A 27427-nucleotide genomic window follows, 5' to 3' on the forward strand; every position below is an offset into this window, starting at 1 on the left:
CCTCATCCTTCTGGACCTTTCTGCAGCATCTGACACAGTAAACCACCAGATCCTTATCTCCTCCCTTCAGGAACTTGGTCTCCCAGGCACTGCTTTCTCCCTTCTCTCATCATACCTTGATGGCCGCACCTACCGGGTAACCTGGAGAGGATCTGTGTCGGAACCTTGTCCTCTTACTACTGGAGTTCCTCAGGGCTCCGTCTTGGGTGCCCTCCTCTATCTACACCAACTCTCTCAGCTCCGTCATTCGCTCGCATGGTTTCTCCTACCACAGCTGACACCCAACTAATTACCTCCTTCCCTCAGACACTCAGGCACAGATCTCAGTCTAAATACATTTATGAGCCACTCCTGCTCATCCACAGCGAGGTCAGAGGCTCTTCCTTTGAGTTAATTTTCCGTTGTCCTTTTAAAAAATCCTGGTTTTGGCGATCGACTCTTCCGCCTTCTAACGAGGACGCACGTGAGCAATTATCTTGATGACTAACAGCTGGTTCAAATTAACAAGACTGTTTGAGCGCAGATCAGCCTTTGAGAAACCCAGATAGCCTGACGTCAATCATCTCGTTAATTTGAGCTGGCTAATGGGGCATTTGATCAACCCTGACAAGACTGAACTACTTCTCCTTGGTGTGACCCTTGACTCCCAACATCACAGCAACAACACCATTCTGTAGGTTCATGCTCTACAACATGAGGAGAATACGACCCCTTCTCACTCAGAAGGTAGCGCAGGTACTGATTCAGGCTCTTGTCATCTCCCGCCTTGACTATTGTAACTCTCCTGGCAGGTCTCCCTGCTACCGTCATCCGACCTCTGCAGCTCATCCAGAATGCAGCAGCTCGACTCCACTTCTCCGTTCTCTTCACTGGTTACCAGTGGCTGCCCGCATCCAGTTCAAAACATTGGTTCTCACATACCATGTTGGATCGGGTGCACTCTACATCCAAGACGTGGTCAAACCCTACATTCCACGCTGCTTGTTCCTCCCTCTTTGAGAGAAAAGCACTCAGCAATATCGCGACTCTTTGCTGTCCTGTCTCCCAGATGGTGGAATGAGCTCTCTGATGACATCAGGACAGCAGAGAGCCTCTACATCTTCCGCCCGAAATCTCTAGACTATACCTTGAGTGAAAAACTAACAAACTGTAGCACTAACATGGCACTGATCTATAGCATGTTTTGAAACTACTTATTTGATGAAAATTGTTCTTTCTTGTTACTTGTTCTTCTGAGTTTGTATCTCTACGATTGAAATGCACTTATTGTAAGTCGCTTTGGATAAAAGCGTCAGCTAAATGATATGTAATAAGTAGGGCTGTCAAATGATTAAAAATTTTAATCAAATTAATTAGAATTTTCAGTGGATTAATCATGATTAATCACACCTGAATCCTAACCATTTTTTCTTTCTGAAATGTATACTAAAGATAAATAACAGGACACAGATACATAATTATCATTATTATCATCATTATTATTTTTTACATAAATACATGATTTTTTAATTCATTTTAGAAAATAATCAAAGCAATGTTATTTGATAAGTTACAGACTGATTTCCCTGCATGGCTCTAGAAGGTTCTCGAGCCTCTGCAGTTTATCCCACTCTGCTGTGAGTTTGTTCTCCTGATGGTCTAGGGCTAAGATGACCAGACATGTCAACCCTCCCGATGTTTCAAAGCCCCTCCCGAAAATCTCCCGGACCGACCTTTCTCCCGATTTCCACCCGAACAACAATATTGCTGCACCACCCGTCACTGGGCGCGCCGTTTCAGACCGAACAATAATAAAGGTTACACCTTGAAGTCGAGCGCGGCGATTAGAACGACTGGCGCTGCAAAGAAATCCGCTAGCACCCCCCATTTCAGTGTGAAATATTCCCATACCTGGGAGGATTTAGATCGCATTGGCTTCTCTTCCTCCGCATGTTTCAGAACAGTATTACGGGTCTCTCCGATGGTCTTTCCTCTACCTCAGCTCTGCTGGGCGGAGCTTTTTTTCTTCTCTGTTCTGCTGCGCGAGAACGGGGGGGGGGGGGGGTGCGGGTCTCTGGCGCAAACGACTTGCTGAACCTGACGGCCTGACATATGCCTGCAGGTGGCAGTAATGAGTTGTATAGGATGAAGTGCATTCCCTAGAGGAAGAGGCACTTTACTGACCTAAATAATTTGTCACACTGCGCATGTGTGAAATGCGTCAAAAAATTGACGTAATTAACAACAAACAGCTAATTAATGCCGTTAACGCGCTATTTTTGACAGCCCTAGTAATAAGCTGTAGTAATGTAGTAAGCTGATGTTGGCGAGCGCTGATTAGTTACCTAACGCTAGACAGGGTAGATAAGTTACTGCCATCTTGTGGTTAACAGCCAATTCGCTATTTCGATAAAATACAATTAGTCAAGACTGCAGTTGACTCAAAGTTTTGTTCTTTGTTTTTACAGAAGCAGGGATTAATCAGCTCAATAACCTGTTTGACATTGCTTCACATACTGCTTAACACGAGAAACTACAAACAAATAAAAGTACAATTGAATGAGTAAACACTTTGAACCTGTAGACTACTGCCTAATAGTCTTATTGCTGCCATTTGATGACAAATGCATATACAGAGAGACCAAAATAAGTAGAAGTTATTTTTATTTTAAAGTTTCAAAAAATGCCCCTAGTCAGTGGGGGCAAAAATGTTCCCCTAAAAGAATGTATTATCCTCTCCTGCTCATCTGCGGTGAGGTCAGAGGCTCTTCCTTTGTGTTTATTTGCCGTTGTCCTGGTTCTGGCGGTCGACTCTTCTGCCTTCTAACGAGGACGCACGTGAGCAATTATCTTGATGACTAACAGCTGGTTCAAATTAAAAAGACTGAGCGCAGATCAGCCTTTGAAAAACTGAGAGCCTGACGGCAATCATCTCGTTAATTTGAGCTGGCTAATGGGGCATTTGATCGACTTTGTTAAACCACGTATGAGGAATAGGGAACGTACCTCGTACGTAGTTCAACAAAGTCGATAAAATGGCCTATTAGATATTATATATATAGTTTATTAATCCCCAAGAGCAAATTTGTGTGCAATAGCAGCAGTACAGTAAATGAAATGAAAAATGCACAATATATACACAGTACAGTAAAATAAATAAAATAGCAGAGCAGAACTTTGAAGTGTAAGTGAGATAGGAGTATTTTCTACACTACAAATAAAATCAAAGGAAGAGCCTCTAATACAGAAAAGCTGTACAGTTGAACATCTTTCTAATATAGATGAAGAGGAGCAGCTGTAGTTTGTGATGCTGCTGAACATTACTGGATTACACTGACAGGTGTATATCTAATATATTAATAGATGGAATCAAACCTTTAAACCAACAACATTTAATTCAGGGTTGTTATATCACATCACATTAGCTTCATAAAAGTTTCATACAGAGAAGGTTTGATAAAGCAAATTAATTTGTTAATATTTTAATGGATAGGGCTACATTCTACATAAACACCTACAGTGATCATAGAGCAGTGGTCTTCAACTAAAATGTGATGGTCAAGTTTAGAGAGTTTCTAGAAGCAAAGGTCTGGAATATCATAAATGTGACTACTTAGTGTGATTAAATAGAGGAATAGAATTGTATTAACATTTGCATGTAATCAATACACGACTAACAAATCAAATGAATTGAGTATAATTCTAAAACTCTTGACTATTTCTTGTCACGTAACAAAGAACTGAACATATATGTGTGAGTGCAAAACTGTCCGTTCTCCTCCTCCCGTAGAGGAGCTCATTGAGCCTTATGATGACGTTTCAACGGGTTCTGAGCATATGAGACACTGGTTTAGTGCTGCAGTGGGAAGTATGAACCGAAATCTTTCATGGTTAGCTCGGACAGGACCCAAATGCAGACCGGATCAGTGTGTTGAAATCAAAAGTTTATTCTGAGGGTCAGATGGTAAACACAAACTAAAAACAATCCCAGTAGTCCATGACTCGCTGGTTCTTGGGGTGGCTTCTTCACAGGACTCTTGACCCAATAGGGGACGACTGTCGTATCAGGAGGATCCGTCATCTAACGATCCAGCAGGTACTTCTTCTTCTTCTTTTAGTGTTTATTGGCGGTTTGCAAACCATTTTGTCGGTGCATTACCGCCACCATCTGGACTGGAGTGTGGAGCAGGAGATTATGCAGAACACTAAGATGAGATAAAGAACAGAGGGAGAAAAAAAAACTAGATCCGTTTAACTAAATTCGTTTCTCTTAAAAACTGAATAATGAAACAATACGTTTTATCTGCTTGATTCCCCAGTAGACCTGACAGTGACCAGTCCTGGTGTTTTACCTTCTTTAGTGACTGACGAAGATGTTCCCTCTGTATACTGTAACTCCCGCATTGTAACAATACATGTTCCACAGTTTCTGGTTGGTCACATTGTGAGCATTTCCCAGTTGGGTGCTTGCCTATTTTATGTAGTGAATGGATAAGTCCTGTGTGTCCTATTCTTAATCGAGTGATGACGTTTCCTTCCCTTCTTTCCCTCATTACCCAAACATGTTTTTGAATTTTATAGAGATGCCTTCCAGTTTCCTGATCATCCCAGTACTCCTGCCATACTTTATTTGCATATGTTCTAATGCATTGCTTGACCTCAGATTTACTTAATGGAACTTGTAAGCCCACATTCTTAATTCTGAGCGTTTGTTTGGCCAGAATATCAACCTGTTCATTCCCCTCCACACCAACATGGGCTGGTACCCAGATGAATTGCGTGGTTTGACCTCTAATTTACATCCTGTACATTATGAGGAATATTTCATTGTTTATATCATTCCTGATATTTGATCTACCGGATTCTATGCTGGAAAGTGCTGAGAAACTGTCAGATGCAATTACGGTGTTGTTAATTTCCCTCTTATCTAGCCACTGCAGGGCCAACAGTATTGCCTATAGCTCTGTGGTATGAACTGACACATGATCTAATACTCTTTGCCTGATGCAGATCTCACTCTCACACGGGATATAAACTGCTGCTCCTGCACATCCTGTTTTGGGGTCTTTAGATCCGTCCGTAAATATGAATGTAAAGTCTGAGAAGTGCTGATCAAAATAATTCTGTACTATGCGCCATGCTGGCTTTTGCTTCGACTTATCCTTCAATTTTTGCTGTATGCTAAAGTCTACCTTTGGAGATGGAAATAACCAGGGAGAAATGGAGGAGATTGAGACTGCAGGGCAATACTGTAGTTGACACAACCCTGCTTTTTCCGCCATTACATCGCCTACCCACCCAAAGCTTGTGTGATTGGATTCCCTATGTTCCCAACAGTCTGTCAGAATGCTTTTAGTTGGGTGAGTTCCACAATTCCCCTGGAGATTAACCCAGTATGCCAGCATTAATTTAACTCTTCTAATCCTCAGGGGCATCTCTCCCACTTCCACCTGCATTGCTGATACCGGAGATGTTGTGAATGATCCACTGATGATTCTTAATGCTTGAGCTTGCAGTACATCCAGTTTCTTGAGGTTTGTTTCTGCTGCTGACATGTAAGCTACACACCCATAGTCAAGGACAGATCTCATGAGTGCCCAGTATATATTTTGCAACGATGCTCTACTTGCTCCCCACTCCCTTCCTGTCAAACACCGGAGTATATTAACGACTTTTTTACATTTATTCTTGACCTTGTCTAAATGTATGTTCCATGTGAGCTTTTCATCGAACCAAATCCCCAGAAATCTGACATTTTTAACTTGCTCCAGACTTTTATTATACAATTTTAGGTCTTACGCCGTTTTGAGAAGCAAATAACTTGTGTTTTGGCTACAGACAGCTTGAATCCCCATTAGCTGACCCATTCCTCCACCACCGCTATTGCAGCTTGCATTTTGCTCTTAACGAATGATACATTACGGCCTCTTACCCAAAGTGCTCCGTCATCTGCGTACATAGATGTAATGTGCGTGGGTCGTGCGGATAAAGGGACGCTCAGCCAGGATCACGTGCAACAAGTTTTATTGGTTTTCCCCACGTCAAGTGTGCCGGCGTCGGGCTCGCTCGTGTTCCTCCCTCTCGCTCACCCCCGCCTCACTGCTCAAATAGGGGGAAAAAGCACACACAATTATCCCCAGCTGGCTGTTATTGTCTCCAGCTGGCACCGTTCCCCGAGCCACTCCCCCGCTCTCCCACCTGCAGCCGGGCTGAAACCACGCCCGCCACCACATACCCCCACTGCCCGACTTAGGCCGGGGAGCCGTCCGGCCTAGCTTACTCCCCCCCCCCTCCCTCGAGAGGGCGGGAGAGGAAGTCCGCCACGACCATCTGCGTCCCCGGCCTATGGACCACCTTGAAGTTAAAAGGCTGCATGGCCAGATACCACCGAGTGATCCGGGCGTTAGTATCCTTCATGCGGTGGAGCCATTGGAGCGGGGCGTGGTCCGAACAGAGGGTGAATGAGCGTCCCAGGAGGTAGTAGCGCAGAGAGCCCACCGCCCACCGGATGGCCAGGCACTCCTTCTCCACCGTGCTGTACCTGGCCTCCCTCTCCGACAGTTTCCGGCTGATGTAGACCACCGGGCGGTCGACCCCCTCGACCTCCTGGGACAAAACGGCCCCCAGCCCTCTGTCCGACGCGTCGGTCTGCAGCACAAAAGGGAGAGAAAAGTTAGGTGTGTGGAGGAGCGGCTCCCCACAGAGAGTCTGTTTTACCTTCTCAAACGCCCGCTGGCACTGCTCAGACCACTGGACCGGATCTGACGCACCTTTCCGGGTCAGGTCGGTCAAGGGGCTGGTGAGGTCCGCAAACCCGGCGATGAACCGTCTGTAGTAACCTGCCAGCCCCAAAAACCGCCTCACCTCCTTTTTCGTCTTGGGACGCGGGCAGGCCGCAATAGCTGCTGTCTTGTCCACCTGAGGGCGCACCTGCCCACCCCCCAAGTGGTACCCCAGATACCGTACCTCCCTCCGTCCAACTGCACACTTCCCCGGGTTGGCGGTGAGCCCGGCCCGCCTCAGCGACTCCAGCACCGCGCCCACCCGCCGCACATGCTCCGCCCAGGTGGTGCTGTGGATAATGACATCATCCAGGTAGGCGGCTGCATATGCGGCGTGGGGGCGCAGCACCCTGTCCATGAGCCGCTGAAACGTGGCCGGGGCACCAAACAAGCCGAAGGGAAGCATGGTGAATTGGTACAAACCATACGGAGTGGAGAACGCCGTTTTCTCTTTGGACTCTGACGACAGGGGAATCTGCCAGTAGCCCTTAGTCAAATCCAGGGTCGTAAAAAAACGTGCAGTGCCCAGCCGGTCCAGGAGTTCGTCGACCCGGGGCATTGGGTAGGCGTCGAACCGTGACACGTCGTTCACCTTGCGGTAGTCCACGCAGAACCGCACAGTCCCATCCCTCTTGGCCACCAGAACGATGGGGCTGCACCAGGCACTGTTGGACTCTTCTATTATCCCCATCTCCAACATAGCCGCTAATTCCTCCCGAACCACTTTTCTTTTGTGTTCGGGTAGTCTATAGGGACGTGACCTTACCGTCACCCCCGAGGGAGTCTCAATCTGGTGCATTATCAGGTCCGTCCGGCCTGGCCGGGGGGAGAACACATCAGCAAACCGCTTTTGCAACTGGGCAATGTCTGCCCTCTGGTCCTCAGAGAGACGGGCCTCACACGGGAGCGGGGTGGGATTGACCGCTCTTGGCACCTCCGGCCCCAGGTCCTCTCTTTCCGATACTGTGGAAATCAGAGAAACAGACTCCGCCTCCCTCCAGGCTTTCAGGAGGTTGAGGTGGTATATTTGTGTAGCACCGCCCCTGTCAGACCGCACCACCTCATAATCAACCTCCCCCACCCGGCGTGTGACCTCGAAGGGCCCTTGCCACCTGGCCAGGAGTTTTGAGTTGGAAGAAGGAAGTAATACAAGTACCTTTTCTCCCGGTGTGAATTCTCGCAGCTTGGCCCCTCTGTTGTACAGCCGCTGTTGTCGTTCCTGGGCCTGGAGCAAATTCTCCCGTGACATCCTACCCAGTGTGTGGAGCTTTGCTCGCAGGTCCAGGACGTACTGGATCTCGTTTTTCCCGGGGCTCGGACCTTCCTCCCAGCTTTCTTTAATAAGGTCCAGCACCCCTCTTGGTGACCTGCCAAACAGAAGCTCAAAGGGAGAAAATCCCGTGGAGGCCTGGGGGACCTCCCGGACTGCAAACAACAGAGGGTCAAGCCATTTATCCCAATTACGTTCATCGTCGCTAATAAATTTACGAATCATGGACTTCAGTGTTCTATTCATCCGCTCCACCAGCCCGTCGGTCTGAGGGTGGTACACGCTTGTGCGGACGGACTTAATGCCCAGTAACCCGTAAAGTTCTCCCAGTGTGCGCGACATGAACGAGGTGCCCTGGTCTGTTAGAATCTCTTTCGGGATTCCAACCCGGGAGATGACCTGAAACAGAGCCTGCGCGACGCTCTTTGCAGAGATATTGCGCAATGGCACTGCCTCCGGATACCGGGTTGCGTAATCCATGAGGACTAACACAAAGCGGTATCCGCGTGCACTCCGGTGGAATGGCCCGATGAGGTCCATGCCGATACGCTCAAACGGGACCTCCACCAACGGCAGCGGCCGCAGCGGGGCACGCGGGATGGCTGGTGAATTAACCAATTGACACTCCGGGCAGGACGCACACCAGCGGCGCGCATCCCCCCGGATGCCTGGCCAATAAAATCGGGCCATTATCCGGTCTAGTGTTTTCCCGTATCCCATGTGACCCGCCATCGGATTATAGTGAGCCGCCTGGAAAATCATTTCCCGGCGGCTTTTCGGCACCAGCAACTGGGTGTTTTCCTGCCCCGTTCGAGTGTCACGACCGTGCTGTACCTGGCCTCCCTCTCCGACAGTTTCCGGCTGATGTAGACCACCGGGCGGTCGACCCCCTCGACCTCCTGGGACAAAACGGCCCCCAGCCCTCTGTCCGACGCGTCGGTCTGCAGCACAAAAGGGAGAGAAAAGTTAGGTGTGTGGAGGAGCGGCTCCCCACAGAGAGTCTGTTTTACCTTCTCAAACGCCCGCTGGCACTGCTCAGACCACTGGACCGGATCTGACGCACCTTTCCGGGTCAGGTCGGTCAAGGGGCTGGTGAGGTCCGCAAACCCGGCGATGAACCGTCTGTAGTAACCTGCCAGCCCCAAAAACCGCCTCACCTCCTTTTTCGTCTTGGGACGCGGGCAGGCCGCAATAGCTGCTGTCTTGTCCACCTGAGGGCGCACCTGCCCACCCCCCAAGTGGTACCCCAGATACCGTACCTCCCTCCGTCCAACTGCACACTTCCCCGGGTTGGCGGTGAGCCCGGCCCGCCTCAGCGACTCCAGCACCGCGCCCACCCGCCGCACATGCTCCGCCCAGGTGGTGCTGTGGATAATGACATCATCCAGGTAGGCGGCTGCATATGCGGCGTGGGGGCGCAGCACCCTGTCCATGAGCCGCTGAAACGTGGCCGGGGCACCAAACAAGCCGAAGGGAAGCATGGTGAATTGGTACAAACCATACGGAGTGGAGAACGCCGTTTTCTCTTTGGACTCTGACGACAGGGGAATCTGCCAGTAGCCCTTAGTCAAATCCAGGGTCGTAAAAAAACGTGCAGTGCCCAGCCGGTCCAGGAGTTCGTCGACCCGGGGCATTGGGTAGGCGTCGAACCGTGACACGTCGTTCACCTTGCGGTAGTCCACGCAGAACCGCACAGTCCCATCCCTCTTGGCCACCAGAACGATGGGGCTGCACCAGGCACTGTTGGACTCTTCTATTATCCCCATCTCCAACATAGCCGCTAATTCCTCCCGAACCACTTTTCTTTTGTGTTCGGGTAGTCTATAGGGACGTGACCTTACCGTCACCCCCGAGGGAGTCTCAATCTGGTGCATTATCAGGTCCGTCCGGCCTGGCCGGGGGGAGAACACATCAGCAAACCGCTTTTGCAACTGGGCAATGTCTGCCCTCTGGTCCTCAGAGAGACGGGCCTCACACGGGAGCGGGGTGGGATTGACCGCTCTTGGCACCTCCGGCCCCAGGTCCTCTCTTTCCGATACTGTGGAAATCAGAGAAACAGACTCCGCCTCCCTCCAGGCTTTCAGGAGGTTGAGGTGGTATATTTGTGTAGCACCGCCCCTGTCAGACCGCACCACCTCATAATCAACCTCCCCCACCCGGCGTGTGACCTCGAAGGGCCCTTGCCACCTGGCCAGGAGTTTTGAGTTGGAAGAAGGAAGTAATACAAGTACCTTTTCTCCCGGTGTGAATTCTCGCAGCTTGGCCCCTCTGTTGTACAGCCGCTGTTGTCGTTCCTGGGCCTGGAGCAAATTCTCCCGTGACATCCTACCCAGTGTGTGGAGCTTTGCTCGCAGGTCCAGGACGTACTGGATCTCGTTTTTCCCGGGGCTCGGACCTTCCTCCCAGCTTTCTTTAATAAGGTCCAGCACCCCTCTTGGTGACCTGCCAAACAGAAGCTCAAAGGGAGAAAATCCCGTGGAGGCCTGGGGGACCTCCCGGACTGCAAACAACAGAGGGTCAAGCCATTTATCCCAATTACGTTCATCGTCGCTAATAAATTTACGAATCATGGACTTCAGTGTTCTATTCATCCGCTCCACCAGCCCGTCGGTCTGAGGGTGGTACACGCTTGTGCGGACGGACTTAATGCCCAGTAACCCGTAAAGTTCTCCCAGTGTGCGCGACATGAACGAGGTGCCCTGGTCTGTTAGAATCTCTTTCGGGATTCCAACCCGGGAGATGACCTGAAACAGAGCCTGCGCGACGCTCTTTGCAGAGATATTGCGCAATGGCACTGCCTCCGGATACCGGGTTGCGTAATCCATGAGGACTAACACAAAGCGGTATCCGCGTGCACTCCGGTGGAATGGCCCGATGAGGTCCATGCCGATACGCTCAAACGGGACCTCCACCAACGGCAGCGGCCGCAGCGGGGCACGCGGGATGGCTGGTGAATTAACCAATTGACACTCCGGGCAGGACGCACACCAGCGGCGCGCATCCCCCCGGATGCCTGGCCAATAAAATCGGGCCATTATCCGGTCTAGTGTTTTCCCGTATCCCATGTGACCCGCCATCGGATTATAGTGAGCCGCCTGGAAAATCATTTCCCGGCGGCTTTTCGGCACCAGCAACTGGGTGTTTTCCTGCCCCGTTCGAGTGTCACGACTCACTCTATACAGTCTGTCCCTAATCAATGAGAAGTGCGGGTACGACTGTGCTGCGTCAGGGCGCACCAAATGACCATCAATTCTTATCACTTGGTCGTAGGCTGAGCGTAGAGTATCGTCACGAGACTGCTCGAGCGGAAAATCTTCCATGGAGCGGAACTCGGGAACCGCCGGAGTCTCCACGGGAGGCTCCGCCGGTCTCCCCCCTCCCCCGGCGGCGTCGGACGACCTCGCGTCACCGCTGAGCACAGCACAAATGCCGCATGTCCCTGTCGGTCGTGAACGCACCCCCGCAGCCTCTCCCATTAGCGTGTCAAATCCCTCCCAATCCGTTCCCAAGATTACTGGGTGCGTCAGGTGGGAGCTAACCGCGACCTTTATTCTATATTTTTTCCCCTTGAACCTGAGTTCGACGGACACTATAGGATACTCGTGAATGTCCCCATGCACACACCTAATTTTCACCCACGACGCTTCTACCAATGCCCCTGGCCGAACCAGGCTCTGGTGTATCATGGATTGCGAACAGCCCGAATCCACCATCGCCTGGCGTGTACCCCCCTGGATTCTTACCGGAACGCGGTACGTCGCTCCCGGGCCGGGGGAGGGTGATGGAGCGCCGGCGACCCGGATCACCTGGCCCACCTCCATCCGCGGGCACTCCCTCCGCAGGTGGCCGGGCCGCCCGCACTTCCAGCACTCCTGCCCTGGCGTTTGAGAACCTCCCGGTGGGTCAGGAAGGGTGCCGGAGTTTGCTGCGGTCGGGGGGTTCCGGGGTCCGGCTGCCGGTGTCCGACGTGGGGCCGGTGTGGGCCGCCCCGCGGTCCGCCGCGGGCTCCGTCCGGTTGGCGCTGCTGCCGGTTGCGTCGCAGGCGGCGCGCCCTCCCGGCCGCCCTGCCCGCTGCGGTGCACCGCCAGGTGGTCCTCGGCTAGAGTGGTGGCCGCCTCCAGCGTCGGTGGCCGGTGGTATCGGACCCACGCCGCCGTCCGGGCCGGGAGCCCCTCCACGAACTGCTCCCGTACCACCGCCTCCAGGACTTCTGCCGCTGTCTCCACCCCCGTCGGCCGGAGCCACCTGGCGGCGGCGTCTCGGAGCCGCTGCCCGTAGGCGAACGGCCTGTCTTCCGGCCCCAGCTTGGCCCCCCGGAATCGCCGCCGGTGGTCCTCGGGCAGCAGCCCTAGCCTGTCGACCACGGCCTTTCGCACGGCCGCATAGTCTCTCCGGGCCGCCGGGGGGAGCCCCATGGCCGCCGTCTGCGCCTCCCCGGTCAGGAGGGGCACCAGCCTGACCGGCCATTCTTCCACCGGCCAGCCACATGCCTGTGCCGTCGCCTCGAAGGCCTCCAGGAAAGCCTGGGCGTCGTCCTCCGCCGTCATGCGGTGGAGGGTCAGGCTCGCCAGTGCTGTCGGGCCCGGTGGTGTTAGCGCGGGTCCCGACCGCGCCCCCAATAGCTCCAGCGCCTGGGCCTGCCTCCCCACCTGGGCCTGGAGAGCCCCCAGGAACTGCCGGTTAGCCTCGGCTTGGTCCCTTAGGATTGCCGCCAGCACCCCAATCATCTGGCCCAGTGCTAGCGCTGGTTGGGCCGGCATCGCCTGCTGTCCTTCGTCCGCCATTCCGCCGAGTTGGGCGCCACTGTAATGTGCGTGGGTCGTGCGGATAAAGGGACGCTCAGCCAGGATCACGTGCAACAAGTTTTATTGGTTTTCCCCACGTCAAGTGTGCCGGCGTCGGGCTCGCTCGTGTTCCTCCCTCTCGCTCACCCCCGCCTCACTGCTCAAATAGGGGGAAAAAGCACACACAATTATCCCCAGCTGGCTGTTATTGTCTCCAGCTGGCACCGTTCCCCGAGCCACTCCCCCGCTCTCCCACCTGCAGCCGGGCTGAAACCACGCCCGCCACCACAATAGACCTTCATATGTTCTCCTCCACCTGAGAGAATATATCATTTATCATTATATTAAATATTAAACGGACTACATACACTACCTTGCGGTGTTCCGTTATCCACATTATATATATTTGAATATTCTGTATCTACTCTTACCTGTATTTTCCTATCACATAAAAAGTCCTTCACCCAGTTATATACCCTGCCACCTATTCCCATTGAATTCAACTTAATTAGTAACCCTTCTTTCCACAGCATATCATATGCTTTTTCTACATCAAAGAAGACAGCTATTACTACTTCTTTGTTAGTCTGTGCTTTCCTGATGTCTGCTTCTAAGCATAAGACAGAATCCATAGTACTTCGACCCCTACGGAACCCACTTTGATGTTGGGATAAAAGACCTTTACTCTCTATTAAGAACGTTAGTCTTTCTGTGACCATCCGTTCCATGATTTTACATAAGTGAGATGTTAGGGCAATAGGTCTGTATCCATTCGGGTCCGATGGATCTTTCCCTGGTTTTAGAATAGGCACTATTACAGCTTGTTTCCATACTGACGGGAGTTGTCCATTTCCCCAAACTCTATTATAAAGTCTTAACACTGTGCCCAGAGCATTTTCTTCCATTTGTTCTAACATTTTATAGCATATACCATCTTTCCCTGGTGTTGTTTGTCTAGCCCTACTAATTGCTCTTCTCAGTTCAAACATCCTAAATGGCAGGTCTATCGGGTCTTCTGATTCCTCTTTATTCTCTAGTATTTTGGAATTCTCCAAACATGCCTTATCCCTCCAGTGTCTGGCCTCATCGGTTAGGTTGTCAGAGCTGTGCACCTTCCTAAACGTGTGTGCTAGAAGTTCAGCCTTTTCTTTACTGCTGACCGCCATTTTGTCCCCACCGTTCATCACTGGTAACTTATAATTCCTTCTGATCCCCCCCATTCTCCTGATCATGCCCCATACGTCTAACAGCTGTACCTCTCTTCCAATGCTGCCACAATATTGCCTCCAGAATGTGCGCTTTTGGGTTCTTATTGTTTTCCTTACTATTGCCTGTGCCCTCTTATAATGGATCAACGCCTCCTGGGTATGAAGTTGCTTAATTTTCCTGAATGCCTTATTTCTGTTTTTTATAGCTTTCCTACAGTCATTATTCCACCAGGGAACATTCTTGGTACGTTTGGTTCCTGCACTTTTAGGGATTGTCTCCTCAGCAGACAGTTATTTCATGAACTAATTCACCATTAAATGTATCTATATCCATTTGATTACCTACCCCACATCTTGTTGCACTTGCATCTTGTTGCACTTATTTCTTTGTAACTATCCCAATTTGCTCTTTCCAACTTCCATTTAGGAATTTTCTCTCTCTTCTCATAATACATTGTTTCCCCAACTTTAGTCACTACGGGATAGTGGTCGCTGCCCATTGTCGTATGTTTTAGCACTCTCCATGTGCTTACCCCTGCTAAAGTACTGTTTACAAGTGTTAGGTCAAGTACTGCCTCTGTATTTTGAATACTATTATATCATGTTCCTTCCCAGTTATTGAGACACACCAAACCGTGATCATCTAAAAATTCTTCCACCTCAACACCATTTGCATCTGTGCTCTTGCTTCCCCATAATGTATTATGTGAGTTGAAATCCCCACACCATATTACATTGTTTTGTACTGCTCCCCTTACCTCCTCTAATATACCTTTGCTTATCTTCCCACATGGATTATAAAAGTTAATTATATCTATATCACCTCTTTCAGTCCACACCTTAACCACAGTTGATTCATGTTCCGTATTAACCTGCATTATCTTATAACTCACCTCATTCTGTATGAATGTTGCCACTCCTCCACCTTTACCAGATTCCCTATCTCTTCTAACAACAGAGTACCCTTTAATCCCAAAATCCCATTGTGGTTTTAACCATGTCTCTTGGATACATATTACATATTATTAGGTTTCTCATTTAAATTATCTATGTATTTTTTAAACTCCTGTCCATTTGCTGTTAAGCTTCTCGCATTCCATTGTAATATAATAAGCACCATTAGGAAGATCCAGCCCATGTCTGAGATGGTTGTGTTTCTTCATCTAGTATGTCTCTAACCGTTTCCCACTTTAATCCTTCCACTTCGAAGTACTTTTCAGCAGATCTAACAATTATTTTTATCCTTTCGTTGCGGCTTTTTGTCTGTGCCGAACAATTAATAACTTGCGCCACAAAGAGCACAAAGTCATTCTTTTTTACTAGCAGCGTTTCCTCCTTCAGTTTGTCGCATCCTTCACATTTCTCCCGATCTTTGCTCACGGTTTTATTTTCCCTTGTTACCTGTGTGTCCCCTGAAACCTTCTTTGCTGCCTCTGCATAGCTGATTCCCTGACACACTTTGACTCGCTGTACCTGTGCTGCTCTTTTGCTCACCTCACATCCACCGTACGCTGAGCTATGCTCTCCGCCGCAATTGCAACAGTTCAGCTTTGCTCCTTGTGCGCATTTGCCGTACTCGTGGTCTCCTCCGCATCTTCCACACCTTTGGTTTCCTTTACACACCGCCGCCACATGTCCAAATTTCTGACACTTGTAACATCTGAGTGGAGGGGGGATGTACGGCCTGACCTCATAACACAAGTATCCAATATATATTTTTTCTGGTAGTTTCCCCTCCCCAAAAGTGATCAAAACTGAAAGGCTGTCACTTTTAATCACATTTCTGTTCGATTTAATCCGTTTGACCTCAATTATTTTTGCAGTACTTACGTTTGTTTTAACATCGTCCTCGGATACATTGACTGGGACTCCTGAGATGACCCCCCTGACTAGTTTTTTGTCACCAGCCATGGAACATTGCACTTTCTTGCTATTTATCGTATTCATCCGAATTGCTCTCCCTTGTTGTCCTCCATCCGTGCACATTATCAGCAATGATCCATTTCTCAGCACTTTAGCACTCTTTATCTCTCCAATTTACTTATGTATGGATTTAGTGAGCCGGATTGGATTCCACTCACCAAAAGAAGCCCCTTCTTGCGTCAATTTAACGATGACCTTGTATTCATCCCTCCTCCTCTCTATTGCTTCTCCTCTATCAGCATATTCACTGTCATCCGATTGGTCACTTTGGATCTTTGGACATTTCTTTTTCCACACAGTCTCCCACTCTCTATCTTTCCCGCCACCTACTTCCATCTCGCCTGACTCGCTTCCTCCTACGTCACTTCCCTCTGCCATCTCCCGGTCCACGCCTCCAGCCAGAGGAAAACTCAAAATCACAAGCCCGTCAGGTACTGGATCTCCGGGCTTCTCCTAAATACCCCCCTGATAGGGAACTGGTCCCAGGTGAGTAATTGAGAGCAGCTGCGCGTCCTTAAGGTCCACGCCCCATTATCATGGCCACCGGAAAAACAACGACAGAGGTACATGACGACAGCAAAACACCCTCATGACCTGATAATGACGTGGCCTTCGTGACAGAAACCAGTCCGTCCATTATGGATTAAATGCTCTACTTTCGCTGTCCATTTGTTCCTAATTTTCCATTCCACCTCATGTTGTATTCTAGTAGTTCTGCAAGAAGGGAAAATGCACAGTAACCTAAATCAAGTTTACGGTAAATAGCAATGGACATCACAATAGAGTTTTTCTATGCATGTTTCCCTCTAGTCTAGTTACCCCGTTTTTCTGGTGACAAAAGGATGTGCTGACATACAGTACACTGTAATTAATACTACTAATATTACTACTACTACTAGTACTTCAACAGCTGATATTATTAGTACTACTACTTGCACTACTACTACTAGTACCATAATTACAACTACAACTAATACTAATATTACTAAAATAACAATTTCATTTTCTTCAATTCCTCTAGTTTCAGCAATGAATTGATATCAATTCAGCAATTTTTGAATTTCATTTCGGCTTTTCTCATAACTATATTTTGAGGAATTCTTTCAATTTCACTTCAGCTTTTCTGATGTCTATGTTCTCACCATTGCCTTAATATTAGTTTCTGTATTTTGAGAGATATAAAAATCATTTCTGCTTTCCCTTCTGTATTCTCAGCAATTAAAAAAAAAATATATCAGCGCTAATCTTTCAGCATTCCAACGGATTTTCTGCAGGAAATGCATTTTCTAGTTCCCTCATGGTGGCCTTATACAAATTATTCTTAAGAAGCACAGCAGGAATGCACACCAGATTTTATCCTGTTTTTCTTGCCATGCTGTTGGAAAAACTGCAATAATGTACAACAGTCTGTCTTATGGAAGTAAATCTGTGTCATCGGGTGTTGAAATAAAAAGGTGATTGAATTTCTAGCACTGAATATTTATGCATTGAAATTTTCGACCTGAATGTTTTTCAACATTAAAACACCGCAAAAAATTCAACCTAAAAAAATCAGTTAAAATATTCAGCCGCAAAAAAAATCATGGTTACAATAAATTTTATTTCAACCCCCGATGACACAGATTTACCATTTTCCATACTATCTGCTCTTCCTCATCGAGGCACACGGTGTTCTAGGTTATCTGATAATCAAGGTGTTAGTGCATCAATGTTCATAATCTTGTGGTGGCAAAGATGATTGTCTACATCCGAGGTCGACTAGCAGCACTTTAGCCTCCCTTCTCCGGCCTGTTTTAACATGTTTATCTTACTATATGTGGCAATACGCGCTTCCTATGACACTCCAGAAGGAATAATAATCTCCAGCAACGCCACTTGGGATAGGCCCAAGACCATTTTTATTAAGGCACGCAGAGCCATTCACCAAATCAGGGGTCAGAGACCATAAGATAATTATAAAAATAGTTTTATTTGTTTAATACTCTTTTAAAATGGCAATATGTTCTGCGATAAGGAGTTTGAAGACTATAAAGAAAACAATAAACAAACAATTCAAATCAATAAACCAGCATGCATAAGATGTAAACAAATTCAAACAAAACAATTCAAATCAATAAACCAGCATGCATAAAAGAAAATGCAAACAAAAAAAAAGGAAAAAAACCCACATGTAATATGTCCAACAGTTCACCCAATATAGAGACACATTTGTACCAGTTCTTCAGGTTTTTAGCCGGTATCAAGAACAGTCTCAGTGAGGGGGGAGGGGGGAGCGCGCCGGGGAAGGTTGGCCCATTAATTGGTCGTGGCACCAGGATAGCCCCACAACAGCATGTCCAAGGCTGCAGCCCGGTCCAGCTATGCTGTGAAACACAGCATTAGAACAAGACCGTAATCAATGTACAGCAAACAGGCAGACACAGCGACTTACCGAATTACAGGTCAAGCTGCCCACAAACCCCGGCGGTGGCACCCACCTTGCGCACACACTCACAGACAGCGGCCCACACTATAACAATTAAGACAATTTAGATTTTTATAATAACGCCCAAATGTGTCGAAAAAGGGAGGCATGCATCGTACCGAGACACCGAACACCAGCAGTCCAGGCATACATCCACCCAGACAGGGTCGCTATATAAAAGGAGGCACATTAGTGCCGCATACACGGCGACACAGGAGAATAAAAGGGCACAAAAGATGGAAAAATTGCCCTTACCGCACCACAGCAGAATGTTGACCTAGGGCAGCGGCCAAAACGTAAAGCGCGCCTCCCGGACACGTCTCCACAGACACCCAGCAGGAGAAGACAACAGGACGAGTCCTTCTTCTTCTTCTTCTTTGGGATTTTACGGCAGCCGGCATCCAATAAGTTTGCTGCCATCTATGGGCCTATCCCACTATTACTTTACACTCTGTCATACACTCCAGCATCTCTTAAAAATTTAAAAAGACAGTTCTTTCCCCACTCGCTTACTCCTAGAATATTTTCCAGAGTTAGATCTTCCACGCCAATTACTCTCAGTCCTGAGAATAGCTCCTGCCTTTGCCGGTCATACTTCCTACACAACATCAACACATGCTCCACTGTCTCAGGTTCCATACATGAGCACAGGCCACTCTGATGCTTTCCAATAATATATAAAGTGCTGTTCAATCCTGTGTGACCAATTCTCATTCTAGCCATAATAACCTGCTCTTTACGACTGCTCCCCCCTCTGCTTTTATTGATATTAACCGTAGCATGTACCCTGAATAGATGCCTCCCTTTGGCTTCCTGCTCCCATACTTGCTGCCACTTTAGCATTGTTTCCTGCCACACTACACTTTTACCTTCTGCCTTAGATAGATTTAAATTTACCTCTATAGCCTCTTTTTGAGCAGCCCTTTTCGCCAATTTATCAGCCTTTTCGTTATATGTAATGCCTACATGAGCTGGAACCCACATAAACGAAATTTCTACCCCTCTCCTTTTCACATCTCTAATTGCTATTAAAATCTCATATACAAGGTCTTGCCGCCTCTTTGATGACCCTTTCCCGATACTACTGATAGCTGACACAGAGTCACTACATATCAATACTTTTTGGTTCTGAATCTGCTCAGTCCATTGCACTGCCATCAAGATTGCATATAATTCCACTGTGAATACACTTAAAAAATTTGACGTTCTCTTAAAATCTTGGACCTTCCACCTCTGAATCAGGACGAGTCCACACACACCAGAGGCTTAAGTAATATCCCCGCCTCTCCCAATCAATTAGAATTAGCCCCAGGTGTGCTGGTCCACACCCCTGTGTACAGGAAAGAGGGAGGGGAAAACCCTCATCCGGTCACATATAGATTCCTGCTCCGAAGATTAAAAAAAAAACTTTGAGTACCCTTGGCGCATGACTTGTATGTGTGTCAACTCTGTCTCCTGTTTTCAAACATTAAATATCCTGTTTGAATTATTTCACACCGGTGTTGAGTGAGAATTCTCTAACACGGGCATAAATTAACTAGACCATCACTTAATTTCCTGGTGCAATCAAGTGTTCTATAGTGACAATAAACTATTTAAATCAATGTTTATAACGTTTTGTTACGTGTCTGTTACGTGTCATCACGTGGTGACGTAATGACGCACAGGGTTACGTAAACGTATTACCTCCCGAGTAAAGACAGCGCAAGGTCGTCGGAGTAGCCGCCGCAAACATGATGTCTCTTGCTGCACGGTCAGGGGCATTTTCCCCTTACATGCAGGCTACAGCTGTCGCTGTCGCTGGTCCCCTGAAAGCTCTGGTCCCGGGGGTTGTTGTGAAGGGAGAGAAGATTTTGTTGGACCCAAAGAAAAAGTTCCTCTGCTGCGAAACCCTCAACGGCCAAAGCCCAAAGACGGGGCCTGCTGTGACTGTTAGCATTAATGGTAAGGCTGCTATTAGCTTTCTTTAGTTTGCTTCTGGTGTTTGTTCGCTTAGTTAACTGTCTGTTACCATTGTTTTAACTTGTGTATTAAAATTTGACGTCTGAGTAAATAATGCTCTGGAGTCCAGTTGTCACTGTTAAATGCAACCGAGGGAGTTGTCAACTTCGTTAGCTTAGCTAACATTAGCTGCAGCTTGTTGGCTAGCATCTCGCTAGCCTATTTAAGGGCGCTAAATAGCGTCTTTCACATAATGTGTAGGACATCATGCTTATCGCAGCGTTGTGGGTCGGAACATAACGTTACATGTGGAGCTTGGATACTGTTTCCACTATCGAGTATCGTCAACTGTAACGTTAAGAGCTCACCCTTGACATCTTTCCAATCGCTAACATTGACATTATTGTGTAAGTGAAGTGGTTAAAGTTGGCCATTTTCCCACAGTCCAGTATCTTTAAAATACTGTAGTTATGGCTATAACCAAATCACATTTGATAGGTGTCTTACGTGAATCATTCCGAGCCCTCTGCAGGCTCAATACGTTCCGGGGACCCGTTAACCAGTCATAGTTATTGTGAAGTGTGTTGGTCCCACACTCTTATGTTGATTGGAATGATATGTAGGTAAATATTTTATCCGATAAATGATCCACACTTTATGGGTCGTCGGTTTAAATCTAGATACTGCTGGTTGAGATGAAATACCATGTTAACATCAGCTACACGTGTGGCAACTGTCCATCTAAAGATTGAGTTTGAGCTTTTTAACATACAACTACCACAAGTTTGAGTTCATGAGTGATCACTCTCCTACAACAAAAAGGCAACCTCTCTAGTCCGCTCTGCCCAGTGTCTCTTGAACTAGAAACAAAAAGGGGCAAGTATTAATTATGGCTACGTATGGCAATTTATTTCAATCCAACATCTCTCACACATTTACTCAGTAGCGCAGAGTGCAAAAAGTGGTCGGTGGAAGGTTCCTTTTTCAGAACGGCAGGTGTTGGTGGTTGGATCCTTTTTCAGAAGGGCACAAGCCGATCTCAGGTATTTAGCGGCATGCAAAGTCCACGTAACGTTAAATGGGTATCTTCGTGACCATGGGTAAACATTTTTTTTATTGAGGATCAATGACACAGCGACCTGCAAGTAGCGCAGCGTTTTAAATAAAGTGACTTTAGAAATGAACAGTAAGGGATGTGCCGCTATTTTTTTTTGCGTTGCCATGCCTCTGAACATCGCCATGTTCCCACCATCTGATCGGCAGGTCGCAAGATCTGTCGCCACCTTCCTATAATAGGAACCTTTCCTATGAATGGCAGGTCGCTAAATCTGAAGGCACTTTTCTAACATATTATATGCCGTTGTGATAAAGCAACCTTCCACCGACCACTTTTCGCATTCGGCGTCACTCCATTTACTTCCTTCTCCCTTTTTTAGCGTTAATTATCACGTTGTATGCTCTAGTACAGGGGTTCTCAACCTTTTGCAAGCTGGGCCCCCCCAAAGCGGGTTCATGGTAATTGGGGCCCCCCTTCCCGGCGCCATCCCCACTACACCACCTTGCATAGATAGATAGATAGATAGATAGATAGATAGATAGATGGCTATTATTTTTTAGGCCCACACATTAGTTATTATTAGTATTATTATTATTATTATCAATAGCGTTAGGTAGGCCTATTATCATTACTAGGCTATTGTTACAATTGGCACTAGCACCAGACTTCTAATGTGAGCTTGCAGGCATTATTATTATTATTATTATTATGAGTAATAGTATGAGTAATAGTAGGCAATAGTAGACATTGCCGATGTTAATGTGTAGGGTTGGGTTTCGTTTGAATTTGAACGATTCTGATTCAGATTCCTTGTTTCGATTCCGGTTCCCAGCAATTCTCGATTCTGATTCTTTCAAGAGTCAGGGTCAAAAAAGTTTAAGTCTAAGGTATTTTAAATGAGCTAGCTAACCAAGGGTCTTTCTGAAGGAAATAGTCTGACCTTCTCCATCAATGTTAATTCTATGAACTTTTTATTAACTTTACTATGAATTTCTAAAAGGCTGTTTTCAACTACAATATAAATATCAAACTATGATCTTGAATATTGTATGAACATTATAAATTATGAATATATTTTAACAGGGGTACTTTCCTCAAGAGAGCTTTATTTTTGAAACACAAACAGATTTACACATGAGTGTATGATACTGCAGGTACTTAAATGTTACCTTGCTCCCACTGATGGACCCTTGGAGCCAGAGGAAGAATCAGCGGAGGACGGTCGGCGCAGCGCGTCAAACACGGGGCTCAAACAGTGAAATATTCCCATACCTGGGAGGATTTAGGTCGCATTGGTTTTTCTTCCTCCGCATGTTTCAGAACAGTATTACGGGTCCCTCTGATGGTCTTTCCTCTACCTCAGCGCTGCTCTTTTTTATATCTCTTTCTTAGCAATGCTCTGCTGAGCTTTTTTCTTCTGTTCTCCTGCGCGGCGCACGCAACTTTTTTTTAATACTCAAACATAATAGTTGCGCGACACAACGAATCGATAAGGGAATTCGTTGCCAACGCTTTTAATAATCTATTTTAATTGATTTCATCGATTCGTTGTTGCAGCCCTAAAATCATCCTCAATTTGTGCCTGATTGCGGTATTGTGTTTTGAGTGCAGTCATTTTGGAGAAACTGACTGTAAACCCAAACTGCAGGTATGCTTCATCGTTAGGGTTGGGTATCGTTTGAATTTGAACGATTCCGATTCCTTGTTTCGATTCCGGTTCCCAGCGATTCTCGATTCCGATTCTTTTAAGAGGCAGGGTCCAAAAAGTTTAAGTTTAAGGTATTTTAAATGAGCTAGCTAACCAAGGGTCTTTCTGAAGGAAATAGTCTCCATCAATGTTAATTCTATGAACTTTTTATACATGTGAGTCACATGCAGTAATTTATTTTTACTGCGAGAGTGAGTGAAGAAACACATAAACCAGAGGGGGGAACGGTGACGGCCATGCGCATGCGCGATTCATTGGCAGCCTGGACGCGGAGTGGTGTGGGACTTGAGAAGCTCCATGAAGCGATGACAGTCAGCTGGCGCTGAACTCATCGGGCGGGCAGCCTTGCACAGAGACCTCGCTGTAAGCCGGAGGTCGCGCCGCTCTCGTTAATACGAGGCTTTTATTTCGCCTTTGATGGTTAGTTTGTTCCTAACACACGTCCATCATAAGATCAACGGGAACCTGTGGTTAACTAGTCTTTTCAGAGTTCAACCAAACCTGCCAACACATTACGTTACGGGAGATCCGTATGAATTGTCGACGATGGGGGGCTGACATTTTTCTCGCTCGCTTTCTGGTCTGAGTTGTTGACGGGGGGGGGGGGCATATGCATTTTTGAGAAGAGTTTGGGGCAATCCAAATAACAAACCGGGAGGTGTCTGGGTCATAGGAGTGTTGGCAGGTAAAACAACCTCGCTGAACGGTCGCTGGCTCTCGCTCTCTCTCACACACAGCAGGCAGAGGTAGGGTTGGGTATCGAGAATCGATTGGAATCGAAACTAGCTTTGCGATTTACCCGGTATCGTTAAAGTTTAAAATTCGATTCCTAGTTTCGATTCTCAGTCCGCCGGCGCCGACCGGAAATAGAAACCGCTGAACACCAACGAAGAAGCGTCTACCGGAAGTGTTGGCGTAACAGCGCGATCGAACATGGATAGCGTGCGTCGGCGGTCCAAAGTGTGGTTACACTTCTCGAAACAAACCGAAAACTCTGCAAAAAAAAACTCCCGGTTGTTGTGAAGTTGTGACGCATCAGACGAGTGCGCGCGGCGGTGCCGGGTGGCCCGAGCGGAGCGGTCCTATCTGTTAAAATGAGCAGTGAGGCTGGCGCTGCAAAGAAAGAAAAAAAGATTGTACTAGCACTCCCCGCGTCGACTGCCAGCAGCCCCCCCCGTCAGCGAAAGTGTCCCTGATTTGAGGTTGGGAGAGTTGCGTGCGCCCCCCCCCCCCCCCCTCCGTGTGCCCCGTGTTTGACGCGCTGCCTCTTCCTCTGATTCCAAGGGTTCGTCCATCAGTGGGAGCAAAGTAACGTTTAAGTACCTGCACGATCATACACTCACGTGTAAATGTGTTTTTGTGAGGTTTCAAAAATAAAGCTCTCTGGAGGAAAGTGTACCCCTGTTAAAATATATTCATAATTTATAATGTTTGTACAATATTCAAGTTCATAGTTTGATATTTATATTGTAGTTGAAAACAGCCCTGTTAGAAATTCATAGTAAAGTTAATAAAAAGTTCATAGAATTAACATTGATGGAGAAGGTCAGACTTTTTCCTTCAGAAAGACCCTTGGTTAGCTAGCTCATTTAAAATATCTTAAACTTAAACTTTTTTGACCCTGCCTCAAAGAATCGCTGGGAACCGGAATCGAAACCAGGAATCGGAATCGTTCAAATTCAAACGATACCCAACCCTAGGCAGAGGGGGGGAGAGCGATACAGTTTGTCTTCGGGAGACTTATTATTATTATTAGCGACAATTCTAGTGACATGTTTGTAGCATGTCGCTTTTCATACTCAAGTCGCCGGGAGGATGTCATAATAGTCCAACCGCATTTCAACATGAGGAAATTTTTTGCATTTAACATACCTGAAACGGCGTAAGCAAGCATCCTCCAGGGGTCGTGGCTCATCTCTCCGTTGTCTCGATAATTATTATTTACACTATCCACTATGGCAATCAATAACCACTATTTCTGCTCTTTTTTTATTGTTGAATTTGCTTGAATTTCACCGACTCCTCCAGGAAGTGCGTCTGGATGACTGCCGCTTACAGCGCTACTTCGGCTGACATGCAGCCGGTTTAATGACCTGTTGTGCCGGCTCTGTGCCAGCGTCTCTCGGTTAGACACCAAGTAACTTACAGGCATTCGGTCCCAGCTGTGTGCGTCTCCGCCGGCTGTCTCATAAATTGTTCACGCTTTGGCAGCAGGACGGCGGTGATGACGAGTGAAGCATCTAAAAGTTTTCATCTTTCGCGCAGACAGTTTAAAATTTGCATCGACTCACGACCAGACCCATCTTTGCATGGTATCTACTCGTGCAAATAATTTGTTTCATTTTTCAGCATTAGGGTTTGGGTCGGCCAAACACACACAACTACATACCGTAACTAAACTGGCAGGTGTTTGTATTCTAACTGTTGGCTCGGTTGTTCTTGTTGGCAGGCTGTGCAGGAGTTCGATTTGCCCACACAGATGTCCGGGTACCAGACTTCTCTGACTACAGGCGCCCAGAAGTGCTTGACCCCAACAAGTCTTCCCAGGAGAGCAGTGAATCAAGGAGGACCTTCTCGTACCTCGTCACCGGTGCCACAACTGTGGTTGGCGTCTACGCTGCCAAGACGGTGGTCACTCAGTTTGTTTCTTCCATGAGTGCCTCGGCTGACGTCCTGGCCCTGTCCAAGATCGAAGTCAAGCTTAGCGATATCCCTGAAGGCAAGAACATGACCTTCAAATGGAGAGGAAAACCGCTGTTTGTCCGTCATCGCACAGAGAAGGAGATTGCCACAGAAGCGGGTGTGAACCTGGCAGAGCTGCGAGATCCTCAACACGACAAGGACCGAGTCCTCAACCCCAGCTGGGTTATTGTCCTTGGGGTGTGCACACATCTGGGCTGTGTGCCAATTGCAAATGCTGGCGACTATGGAGGCTACTACTGCCCCTGTCATGGCTCTCACTATGACGCCTCAGGTCGCATCAGGAAAGGCCCCGCCCCCCTCAACCTGGAGGTTCCCTTTTACGAGTTTGTAGATGACAACACTGTGATTGTTGGATAAATCCCACTCGGACTGAGCTCTCATTGTACAACAGCTTTCATTGTTGCTACATCTGACAGATGTTGGTAGTCCTGATTACTTAACGTAATGTTGTTTTGTCATTCAGAATATGACCTCTGCACTAAATAGGTATAGCATCCTCTTTTCCAATATTCAATAAAAACACCTAATTTTAAATTCTAGTTCAACTAAATTGCAAAGAACAAATGTCCTATTCAGCTGTTGGCAATAAAGATTTATATTATATTTGAAAACCTACATTCAGTGTTAAGCCTTTTTCTTATAATATAGTGACTGTTAGCATCCCACATTACATATTAATATTCATGTTGTGAGGAATTAGTTTTATTTGAAGTCGTTAGATTCCCCTCCATCCTTTCGCAATCCGAATTGAGGAAGGTCATCTCAATGTCCAATTTATATCTCAGTTCAGTCTTCAGCTGAACTGAAGGAGACTTTTTACTGCTCTTGCCCATCCTGTTGCTGCAGCAAAACTAGAAAAGGTTTACCTCTAAATACATTTTTTTTTTTTAGCTGTTAGAACATTTTTGTAAAAGTCATTGAACTTTCCAGCATGGAGAGTTAAAACATACAAGTCATGCGTCAAGGTTACTCTAAGCTTTCCTTCTTACAGCAGAGTTCACTAACTGGGGGATGTGATCCGGAACCAGAAGCCGTCCCACCTGGACCAAAAGCTAAAAAAAAGACACCACCTCGCTGTGCGTAAAGATGCAGACGCAGTTGCTTTTTTGTTCTTTACACGCAGTTGTGTCGACAGACACGTTTAAATTTGTGGTTCTAAAAGACTTGCATGAGATGCAAAGCAATTCACCACCAGAACACAAGGAGTAACGTCCGTTGTCGAAGACGACCTAGAGCATGACATCTTTGTGTGTGGAAGTCGTGGTTTGTTTATTTACAGTGGGGCAAAAAAGTATTTAGTCAGCCACCAATTGTGCAAGTTCTCCCACTTAAAAAGATGACAAATGCCTGTCATTTTCATCATGTCATCTTTTTAAGTGGGAGAACTTGCACAATTGGTGGCTGACTAAATACTTTTTTGCCCCACTGTATATATCAGTCTTTTTTTTCCCCTGCATCGCCACTGCTGCTCTTCATCGTGGACATGTTTGTCCCTTATTTTCCTCCACAGTTTTGTACACTCCTCGACCGGCAAACGGACATAAGAACAAGAAAGTGCAATTTCATCAAATAAGCAGATTTACAACTTGTTATAGATAAGAGACATAA

At 47.2% G+C, this 27427-nt stretch overlaps 1 protein-coding gene across 1 annotated transcript; it reads left to right on the forward strand.

Annotated features, from left to right (window-relative positions):
• The first annotated feature begins 20079 nt into the window (after window positions 1-20079).
• LOC119197406 (cytochrome b-c1 complex subunit Rieske, mitochondrial) lies at window positions 20080-26434 on the forward strand. Its single transcript, XM_037453670.2, has 2 exons — window positions 20080-20354; window positions 25566-26434. Exons 1-2 carry the CDS (start codon window positions 20144-20146, stop codon window positions 26174-26176), a joined length of 822 nt encoding a protein of 273 aa, XP_037309567.1. The 5' UTR covers window positions 20080-20143; the 3' UTR covers window positions 26177-26434.
• Window positions 26435-27427: the final 993 nt, after the last annotated feature.

Source organism: Pungitius pungitius, chromosome 4, assembly GCF_949316345.1.
Source record: "Pungitius pungitius chromosome 4, fPunPun2.1, whole genome shotgun sequence".
In the NCBI taxonomy this organism is placed as follows: domain Eukaryota; kingdom Metazoa; phylum Chordata; class Actinopteri; order Perciformes; family Gasterosteidae; genus Pungitius; species Pungitius pungitius.

Coding starts and splice junctions, on each gene's coding strand:
- LOC119197406 (XM_037453670.2), top strand. CDS start 20,144: ATGATGTCTCTTGCTGCACGGTCAGGGGCATTTTCCCCTTACATGCAG. Junction 20,355..25,565: donor TGTGACTGTTAGCATTAATG/GTAAGGCTGCTA, acceptor TCTTGTTGGCAG/GCTGTGCAGGAGTTCGATTT.